Raw genomic sequence first — 10,868 nt, forward strand, 5'->3', positions numbered from 1 at the left:
AGAACACTTTTGTTGACAGGGGAAGCATGATAGGAAAAGTAGTGAATGTACATGCCACTGTGCATAGGTTTACGGTAAACGGAAAAGGAAAAACCTGTATCTGAGCGGTGGACATGGACATCAAGGAAAGGAAGCAAGGAATTAGATTCCCATTCACCTTTAAACTTAATGGAAGGGGCAAGATTATTAAGAGCTTCAAGAAAAGGTTGGAAGAGACTGGAGTCATGAGGCCACAGAGCAAAGATGTCATCCACATAGCGGAGCCAGAGCGAAGGTTGCACATCGAGGGTAGGAAGAAGAACAGTCTCGAAGTATTCCATGTAAAGATTAGCAAGGACAGGAGAGAGAGGAGAGCCCATAGCGACACCGAAGGTTTGAGAATAATATTTCCCTTGGAAGGAAAAGGAGCTAGAGTTCACACAAAGGCGGATCAGATCAAGAAAGACATCAGTGGGGATAGGGAGATGAAGAAACCCTTCATGCGCCTTCTCTCTAAGGAAATCAAGGACATCATCAAGAGGGACATTGGTGAAGAGGGACTCAACGTCAAGACTAAGCATCTTACAGGTTGGGAGAGAGCAAACCCATTCAATGAAGTCTTGAGAGTGACGGAGGTGGGCAGGAGAAAAAGTACCCAGAAAGGGAGTGAGGGTTTTGGCCAGCCAAGAAGCAAGAGAATAAGAGACAGAACCTCTAGAGGATATGATAGGACGAAGATGAATATCAGGTTTATGAGTTTTGGGAAGGCCATAGAAATAGGGAAGAGAGGGACAGATGACACGAAACTGTTGAACAAGGTCAAAGTCAGGAGGACAGAGGTCAGAGAGAGTCCTTAGTTTTTTGTTGAAAGTTCTCTTGATGCGATCAAGAGGGTTGGAAACGAGAGGAGTGTAGGTGCGTGAGTCAGAGAGCATGACATCAGCTTTACGGAGGTAATCCTCGCGATCAAGGATAACTACCAAATTACCTTTGTCAGAAGATAGTATGACAATGTTAGTGTTGGATTTAAGAGAAGAAAGGGCAAGTTGGTAACGGCGTGGAAGGTGGTGATTCTTAGAAAACAGACTAACAAGAGCAGGAAGGAGAGCACCACGAAAAGCGGACAAATCAGGAAGATTACGGAAGCGAGATTGACGAAAGGAATCAAAAGAGCTAATCAGGGAAATACCAGCGCGAGGAGTAGGCGAAGTGGCAAAGGAAAGGCCAAAACCAAGAAGTTCAAGCTCATACTGAGAGAGTGAGAGAGAAGACAGATTAGTAACACAGTCAGTGAGGGAGAATTTAGACCAAGGGCTATGACTATGACCGCGGGTTCAATCCCGGCCGGGGGTATGGTTTGTTTGCAATCGTGTCATTACTATTTCTTGAGTCATGTTGACGGCAGTGAAGGGACTTGAGCTAGAGTTCGTCACGGCCACGCTAGCTGGAGATTCGTCTGTAAAAACTTGCATTTGTGGTCACAGTGGTGCCTGTGCTAACCTTCCTATGGTGTAGAAATATACCTAGTTGGACGAATCTTATTGTGGCTAGCTGGTCTAGTGGCTAACGCGACGGGCTGGAGTTTTGAGACTATGACCGCGGGTTCAATCCCGGCCGGGGATATGGTTTGTTTGCAATCGTGTCATTACGATTTCTTGAGTCCTGTGGAAGGAAGAGTGGTGAGTGAAAGCATGGGAATGGTGTGGGCATGAAGCTGAAGGGAGTTGTGTGGGAGAAAAGTGGGGTTATTGGTGGTCCAGTGTGGGTGGTGACTGGATGGAGGGTCACTGGGTGGGTGTGTGGTTGATGGTGTAGGCTCTAATGAGGGTAGTGGGTGGCTAATTAGGTATGTAGGCAGCAAGTTAGGGTGAAAGGCCAGGTAAGGTATGGTTTTCAAGCAGTGAGGAAATGGTTTAGTGTAGGCCATGGAGGAAATTATTTGGGTATTGTTGGTTGGGATGGTGTGGGTGAAGATGTGTGGTCATAGGGAAATTATAGGGGCAGGTAGTATTGGCTGGAGTTATGGGTGGTATAGGTGAGGTTCCTGGGTGTGTAACAAGGGTGTGAAAGCATGGGAGAGAGGGGAAGGTTGAATGAGCAGTTGGTGTGGCCCATGTGGGTGGAGGTGTGTGGCCGAGGTATGGTACTGGAGGCATATGAACATAGCACAAGGTATGGTATCTCGTGGTGGAAGGAATTCTCATTTTCCATACATTTCATGCAGTTATTTTGTGAAATTTCTGGTTTCTAACCATGGGTCCTAAGAAAGCATGTCCAAAGGACAGTGCTGAGAAGAAAAAGAGGATGATTACCATAGATTTAAAGCAGGAAATCATAGATAAACAGACTAGGTGCAAGGGTTAAGGACCTGGCCAGGCAGTACCAGCATAGCACTTTTTTTTTTTTTTTTTTTTTTTACACAGGGTTTGACAAGGTTAGGTTAAGGAACCCTAGCTTTACTGACAAGTTATATATAAGTTAAGTACAATACTAAAGCAGGAGGAGTGTATAAAGGCTATAGCACCAGCAAAGGGCATTACAGTAATTTCTAAGCAGCAGACCTCTGTCCATGAAAAGATGGAAACGCTGCTGTTGCCGTGATAGAAAAAGAACAAAATGATATGAACTTCTGACAGCATACACCACTGTGCCTAGCATCTCTTCTCCATCATCAACCTCTGCCAGCATCTCTTCTCCACCATCAACCACCAATATTTCTTCTCCAAGGTAAATGCTGTAGTATGTACTACAGTAGACAGTCATTTAGCATGGTAGTTACGTTCCTGAAATTTTTGTGTTAGGCAAAATCGTGTTAGATGAACTGAAGAACTTATGGGAAAAATAGGGTTACGTTCCTGGAAGCCCCCAAAAAGCCAAACAAGTTTTTAGGCCTCCACATCTTACAAAAATAAGAGTGAATCTGTAGTTTTAGTTCACTGTTGTGATGTATTATGTTGTTTTTACTGCTTAAGATAGAAATTCATTCAATTCATTCAGTAAATCAGTCAAGTCACTTAGTCAGTCATTCAGTCACACAAATTCATGTTTACCTCTTTTTCTGTGTACAAAGTAACACTTCATTATGGCTACAAGTTATCTCTTGGCTAATATCTTTGTTTCGTTTTTAATTCTAAGACTTGAGTGCTTATACCTCTCATGCCACTTTTAGCAACACTGGTATGGCTACTGGGCATCATGATTACTTGGCAGATACAAGATATAGTAATTAAAATATCATAATTCAAAAACACAGCTGCCTTGTAGCAGAGAAAGACTGGACTGGACACGTATGAATTACGGACGCTGGGATGGTGGGGTGGTGTCAGGGAGTGGCAGGGGATGGTGGGAGGGCTCCCAGGCTGCTCCACAACAAGGCGGCTACTTGAGAAAAAGAATTTTTCCTTCCCACAAACTGAACTGTGTTAAATTAATTATATGACGTGTTACATAAAATTGTGCTGCAATTCTTCTATCGTGCAATACCCAAATCGTGCCAAATAAACTCGTGCTAAATGACGATCTACTGTACATAATTTCTTTACATTGTTTTCCTTGTGAAACTACATAGTGATCTAATGCAGTTTGCCTCACAAACACTAAGTTTTCTGTTATAATAAGAGCATGGGAAGGTATGTAGTCAGGAGCAGGAATGGCTGCTGTGGTGGCCCTATAGATCCCAACAACAATGGCCGCTGTGCCGCAACCACCACTAGCCACATACATAACGACATAGTATATATTATTCATTCTAGTGTATATGTCATGTTTCTATGTTATTAATATTGTTTATGTCATATTAGATGAATTGTAATAGATAAATAAGCCGTAGAGTTAATATTAGCTTAACCCTTAAACTGTCCAAACGTAAATTTACGTTTGCACGCATAGCGCTCCGACCTTGATTTTCTCCGTAAGAAAGCTTGTAAAAAAAAACGTAAATCTACATTCAGAGCGTTATGGAAGCGAATGTAAATCTACGTTTGGACAGTTTAAGGGTTAACATTGAAGTATTTTGTTGTGCCTGGAATTCTGCTGGAACGGATTAATGCCATTTCAATTAATTTAAATGAGGAAAATTGACTCAACATATGAGCAAATCAGGATACAAGCAAGGTCACGGAATGGATTAAACTCTTAAGCCGAGGTTCCACTGTACTTTATTTTTGATGATTTTCCCAAGGATGGGTAAAACCCACCTACAACCCCCAACCTGTTTTATGGATTTTTACTAGATCTGATTCAATTATTGGAACACTTATTAACTATGACCATTCATTCCTGATTATATTTTATTATTATATTATAATCATAAAGTGCTAAACCTGTAAGGATCTCTGGAAGGAGCTTAGGAAAGAACGAGAACTGAAACAGGAGGACTGGATGCTCCTACCAACACAGCTGTTTACTCTGTGCGGCAAACACTCGCTTCATACCTTGTAGCCTGGAGGATTACAAGAGTAAAGAAGCCACACACCATTGATGAGGAATTGGTAAGGCCAGAAACCCTCAAGATGGTGCAGGCAGTTTATGCAGCTGAAGCTGCAAAAAAAAATTTGAACCAATATCTGTCAAATGACAATTAGCCAATGTTTTAACCCTTAAACTGTCCAAACGTAGATCTACATTTTTTCAACATTTGAAAGTATTTAAAAATATGTCGAGCTTTTTTTTTTTTTTTTTTTTTGTTTATATTTGAAAACGTGTAAAAAAACGTAGATCAACTTCTGGAGCACTACGCACGTGAACGTAAATCTGTTTGGACAGTTTAAGGGTTAAGAATATGTGCGATACGAAAAAGACCAGGTGATTATAGCCATAAAAATGTTTGGACAGTTTAGTCTCCAGCTGGATGAGCCTACAGATATTAGTGAAGCACAACTCAGCTTTCTGTTCTGCCAGCCATTACACACCACCATAACTGTTGAAGATATTTTCAAGATTGTAAACTCATTCTTCACAAAAGTGCTTCAGTGGAATCTGTTTTAGTGTCTGTTATGATCATGCACTCACAATTTTAGAAGCATGTCAGGGGTTAACTGCTAAAATGAAAGGAAAATCCAAATGTGCTAAGTGTTCGCTCCATCGTGAAAATATTGCATCTCAGGGGTAGTCACGTGAAATGCAGAATGTGACACTTAATTTCATAAAAGCTAGGGCTCTTAACTCCAGGATCTTTACTTAACCCTTTCAGGGTCCAAGGCCCAAATCTGGAGTCACGCACCAGTGTCCAAGAATTTAAAAAAAAAAAAATTGTTATTTTTTCTTATGAAATCGTAGAGAATCTTTTTGTGAAGGTAATAAAACAAAAAGTACGAAATTTGGTGGAAAATTGACGAAATTATGCTCTCGCGAATTTTGATGTGTCAGCGATATTTACGAATCGGCGATTTTGCCGACTTTGACTCCCATTTTAGGCCAATTACATTATTCCAATCAACCAAATTCTTAGCTATTTCACTAATATTACTTCTGTTCTATCGATTGAGCACAAGAAATTGTCAAGTCAACTGTTTCAACTACAAAATAAAGTGATCGGAAATTGTTAATTTGGCCAATTTAACACAAAGTTCAAAATATTCCAATTTCAAAATAGGGTCCAGAATGAACAATGTAGGCATTCCTGGCACTAAACTAACATTTCCTCTGTTCATTAGTTATGTTTTGAGGCTTTACAAATAAATTCCATTTTGATTTTTTATTCACATAATGAATTTTCATTCACACCAAAAAATAGAAGATTTTCTGTTATGCAATACTGTAATAATTGTATAAATATCATCACCATATTTGTGAATGTATATTAGACCCACCAGCTGTCGTGTATTAGACATGTGAGGTCGTTTGTTTACTCTTGAATATCGGCAAAAATTTAACATTTCTGCTACTTTGAGCTCAGTTTCAAGCCATTTCCAGTGCTAAAACCAATCAAAATCATCTCTATTTCTGTAATATGTCTTCCATTCTATCAAATGAGACCAAGAAATCGCAAATACAACTATAAAATACATACGAAAAAACACTGCAAAGTTGCTGTTTTAATCGAAAAATCATGATTTCGTTTTTTTTCTCTCATTATACACAGTGCGCTGCAGGATCTGTTTTATGTGGTGCACGCATACCACATAGATGTATTCTCTCATATCTAGGCCCAAATGTACTACTCACAGTTTATCAGAGTGAGCTGAGCTCATGGCGTAGATCTACGGTTTGGACCCTGAACGTAAAGCCGTAGATCTACGGGACGGACCCTGAAAGGGTTAAGATGTGTTCTGATTTTGGTTAGAAACACATGCATCTGCTGTATCAAGGTTGGGTGGCTATCATGAGGAGAGGTGCTCCAACAAATGTTTGAAATATGAAATAAGACATTTTTTGTTGAAAAGAATCACTCACTGGCACCAAAAGTCTTGCATTCAATATGGATTATGAAAGTGGCTTATCTTGCCGATATTTTTGTCAAGATTAATACAGTAGAACCTCAGTTGTCGAAAAGACTAGTTGTCGAACAAATTGGTTTTTTAACCAATTTGTTCAATTTGGTTTTCGTACATGGTCTTGGTTGTTGACCAATAACACTCGGATCACATGATCACCAGAGCCCAAAGCGTAGGTCTCAGTCAGTATAGCAACTAACGCATGTGCTGTAAATATCTCTTCAACTCTTGCCATGCATCTTGTGAAGGTAATGAAACCAAAAGTACAAAATTTTATGGAAAACTCGTGGAATTACGCTATCACAAAGTTAGTGGTCTCAGGGATATTTACGCATCAACAATTTAGCCCACTGAGCCAAATTCTGGGCCAATTCCATTGTTCCAGTCAACCAAACTTAAATCTATTTCAATAGAACTCCTTTTATTCTATCGAGTGATTACAAGAAAATGCCCATTTACCTTTTTTTTTTTTTTTTTTTTTTAACAAGTCAGCCGTCTCCCACCAAGGCAGGGTGACCCAAAAAGAAAGAAAAAATCCCCATAAAGAAAATACTTTCATCATCATTCAACACTTTCACCTCACTCACACAATCAGTTTTTGCAAAGGTGCTCAGAACAACAGTTTAGAAGCATATACATAAAGAGATACACAAAATATCCCTCCAAACTGCTAATATCCCAAACCCCTCCTTTAGAGTGCAGGCATTGTACTTTCCCATTTCCAGCTATATAAAAATAACCGGTTTCCCTGAATCCCTTCACTAAATATTACTCTGCTCACACTCCAACAGATCGTCAGGTCCAAAATACCATTTGTCTCCATTCACTCCTATCGAACACGCTCATGCACGCCTGCTGGAAGTCCAAGCCCCTCGTCCACAAAAATTCCCCTACCCTTCCTTCCAACCTTTTGGAGGATGACCCCTACCCCGCCTTCCTTCCCCTACAGATTTATACGCTCTACATGTCATTCTACTTTGATTCATTCTCACTAAATGACCAAACCACCTCAACAATCCCTCTTCAGCCCTCTGACTAATACTTTTATTAACTCCACACCTTCTCCTAATTTCCACACTCCGAATTTTCTGCATAATATTTACACCACACATTGCCCTTATACAGGACATCTCCACTGCCTCCAACCACCTCCTTGTTGCTGCATTCACAACCCAAACTTCACACCCATTCCAAATTAAAAAAAAAAAAAATTCTTATGAAAAGATAGAGAATCTTTTCCCGATCATTAGGACACCAAAAGTATGAAATTTGATAGAAAACTTACGGAATTCTGCTCTCACGAAGTTAGCGGTCTCGACAATGTTTACGCATCGGCGATTTTGTCCACTTTGAGCCCTATTTTAGGCCAATTCCAGTGTACTAGTTGACAAAAATCATAACTATTTCGCTAGAACTCCATCTTTTCTATCGAATGAGTACAAGAAACCACCCATTTACCAATTTCAACTATCCAATAAAGTGGTCAGAATTTAGCAATTTTGCCAATTTCACACAAATTTCAAAAGATGCCAATTCCTGAATAGGGTCCAGAATAAACAAAAAGACATTCCTGGCACTAAAATAACAAGTTCTCTGTTCGTCAGTCACATCCCCAGGCCCCTCTTATATTTCTTTGACTTTCCACTTTGAATTCTTATTCTTACAAAAAATAGAAGATTTACTGTTATGCATTAGTGTAGAAATGGTATAAATAATATCAGCGCACTTGTGAAAGAATATTAGACTCACCAGTTGACGTGTATTGGACGCTTGGCATGATTTGTTTACTTTTGAGCTTTGGTAAAAATTGAACATTTCTGCTACTTTGAGCTCAATTTCAAGGTACTTTTCATTGTAAAACCAGTCAAAATTATCACAATTTCTGTAATACGTCTTCCATTCTATAAAATGTGACCAAGAAAACTAATACAACAATAAATACCATATGAAAATACAGTGTAAAGTTGCTCTTTTAATCCAAAAACACGGTCTTTTTTTTTTTTTTTCTCATTACGCACTGTGTGCTGCAGGATTTTTTTATACTGCGCACACTGAACACAGACACATTCTTTCATATGTAGGCCTACCAGCTTTCTCTCACTAGATTTGAGGGCGCTAGAATTTAGGCGTACTAATACGTCAAAAAAACCTGGGGCGTAAGGCGTACTAGTACAGCCAAAACCCTGAAAGGGTTAAACTGTCCAAACGTAGATGTACGTTCTCTCGCATAGCGCTCTGAATGTAGATCTACATTCGATTTTACATGCTTTGTGTAACAAAAAAGTACATCTACATTTGGAGCGCTGTGCGAGTTAACGTAGATCTAAGTTTGGACAGTTTAAGGGTTATGTGAAAGACTAAGGTAATTAATTTTTTTTCCAAGAAAATTTAAAAGCACATAAGGAAGTAATGATTAACAATTTCTTCAACCATTATTACATTTAAAGAATTGAGGAACATTGTGTAATTTTAAACTAGGAAGCAAAAGTTTAATGGAAATTTAACTAGCTACATGAAAAATTATTTCAGCGAAGTTGCATTTAAAACTGTTTGCTTGAAATTCATTGTGACAAATTTTTAAATACAGTGGACCCTTGCTGCAACCCCTGAATGGGTCACAATGTATATTATATTTATTACCTTTTCATATAATTTCATATTGCTTATATATGCGATAATAGCTAAATCATAAATATATTGCTTTATATTATTATTTGACTTAGTTACTTTTATTAGGTACCATGTAACATATATGTATTATTCAGTGCTCATAGTTCAAATCTTGATCGTCTAACTACTGTAATTATCGCTCGTTGCTTGTTTCCCTGCCGGCTTCGGTGTTGCTGGGCAGCAACTGTCCACGGAGCTATCACGTGATAGGGAAGGGGGGGGGGGGTTTCACACCTCACCTGGAGTAGTCAGTCTGGGCTAGACTCTCTTGGTGGTTGGACGTATTCCTGACAAGATGTGCCTAACTCTCCCTTATTGGCAGATCATCTGTCGCTTTCTTGTTGTGGGTTCTGTGGAACTCTGTTCACAGAACATTGTCTAGACTTAGTGATTTTCGACGTTGTACTGAGGTTGTGTGTCACAAAGACACTCTGAGCAACTCGGGTCCTGAGCTGTAGCTTCTGACTTAACTTGTACTGGTATCTGTGTACTGTCACAGTCGGGGATTTTCTTATGCTGAACTTAGATTCAGTAGTATGGGAGTTTTGTGACTTTTGTGGAGGATCTGCTGATGGTCCCTACTTAGTGTCGTTATATTATCTCCTTGTTTCTGATTGTGTCGCTATTGCTTGCTATATTGTTGTTCGGCTTATCAGTCGTTTTATTGTTAGCAAGCTGTTCTGATTGCCAGGTGGTCAAGAAGTTAGTTAATGCGAGGACTTTGTCAGTCACTGGTTAAAGTCTAGTCGAGTCTTGAGACATAGCGAACTACGTACTTAGAGCACTTACACACATACACACATACACACAAACTTACTTGTACATATTTGTAATATCTTATTAAATGTTAATGTACCAGACGGTACTTAAGACGTATAAATGTGATATGTGCCTTCAGCACAATACTACTGTACACCAGAGAAGTGTAGGAACTTGTATCCTATATTATATTCAATTGATTAGTTTAATTTACTTTGATCTTATACCTCTAGACTGTTATTAATAAATTTATTAAAGTTTAATTTCTCTAGTTAGTAGCCTACCAGTTGAAATCCTGAAGCACTAATAATTCTTATTGAATTCTAATGGATAACTGGACCAGGATACTGACTACTTGTTACGAAAACCCAGTAACATGCTGAATGCTAGAAGGGCAGTCCTTTCTAGTATTCACTGGAGATTTCTAAGCTTATTAGAAATCGCTTTTTTGTAACAACCCTCAACCAACGGAATTAAGCCGTTCCAGATAGCTTGCTGTTAGTCGAATTTGCCGTTGGTTGAATTAATTTTCCCCTTAAGAAATAATGGAAATAGAATTAATCTGTTCCTGACACCCCAAAGTCTGAAAAAAAAAATTTTTTTTTACATGAAATATACATTTTCTTACACCAAAACGAATGGGACATGCAAAATAAACAATAATTAAATGCCACTTACCTTTATTGTGGAGTTGTTGATGAGTGATATGCCAGCAGCAGGGGAGATTCAGGATTGTCTATTGCTTGGAAGGAGAATCCCCTTCCATAAAGACTTCAGGTACCAAGTCCTTTGGTGGGGTTGCCTCCCTTCTTGGTTTTTTAATGCCACTAGGACCAGCTTGAGTCACTGGACCCTTGTCGCACAAAATATCTGTCCGGAGAGCTCCGTTTCTCACATGCCCTTAGGATTTCCCTAAAATGGGGGACAAGTGTGTCATTGTACATGTTGCCAATGTGGCTTGCAACTTCTGTGACAGGATAAAATTCATCGATGAATTCTTGCACCTTTGTAAACATTGAACACATT

At 39.2% G+C, this 10,868-nt stretch overlaps 1 protein-coding gene across 1 annotated transcript in view; it reads right to left on the bottom strand.

The window, feature by feature from the left end:
* The window catches only part of LOC128686095 (DNA topoisomerase 1), a 117,480-nt gene extending 112,960 nt beyond the window's left edge, over positions 1-4,520 (bottom strand). The window contains exon 1 of the mRNA XM_070083398.1: positions 4,413-4,520. Coding sequence (XP_069939499.1) covers positions 4,413-4,456 — 44 coding nt within the window. The 5' untranslated portion in view covers positions 4,457-4,520. The remainder of the gene's footprint in view (positions 1-4,412) is intronic.
* Between the last annotated feature and the right edge of the window lie 6,348 nt (positions 4,521-10,868).

The sequence above is a fragment of the Cherax quadricarinatus genome, chromosome 9 (assembly GCF_038502225.1).
Source record: "Cherax quadricarinatus isolate ZL_2023a chromosome 9, ASM3850222v1, whole genome shotgun sequence".
Lineage (NCBI taxonomy): Eukaryota > Metazoa > Arthropoda > Malacostraca > Decapoda > Parastacidae > Cherax > Cherax quadricarinatus.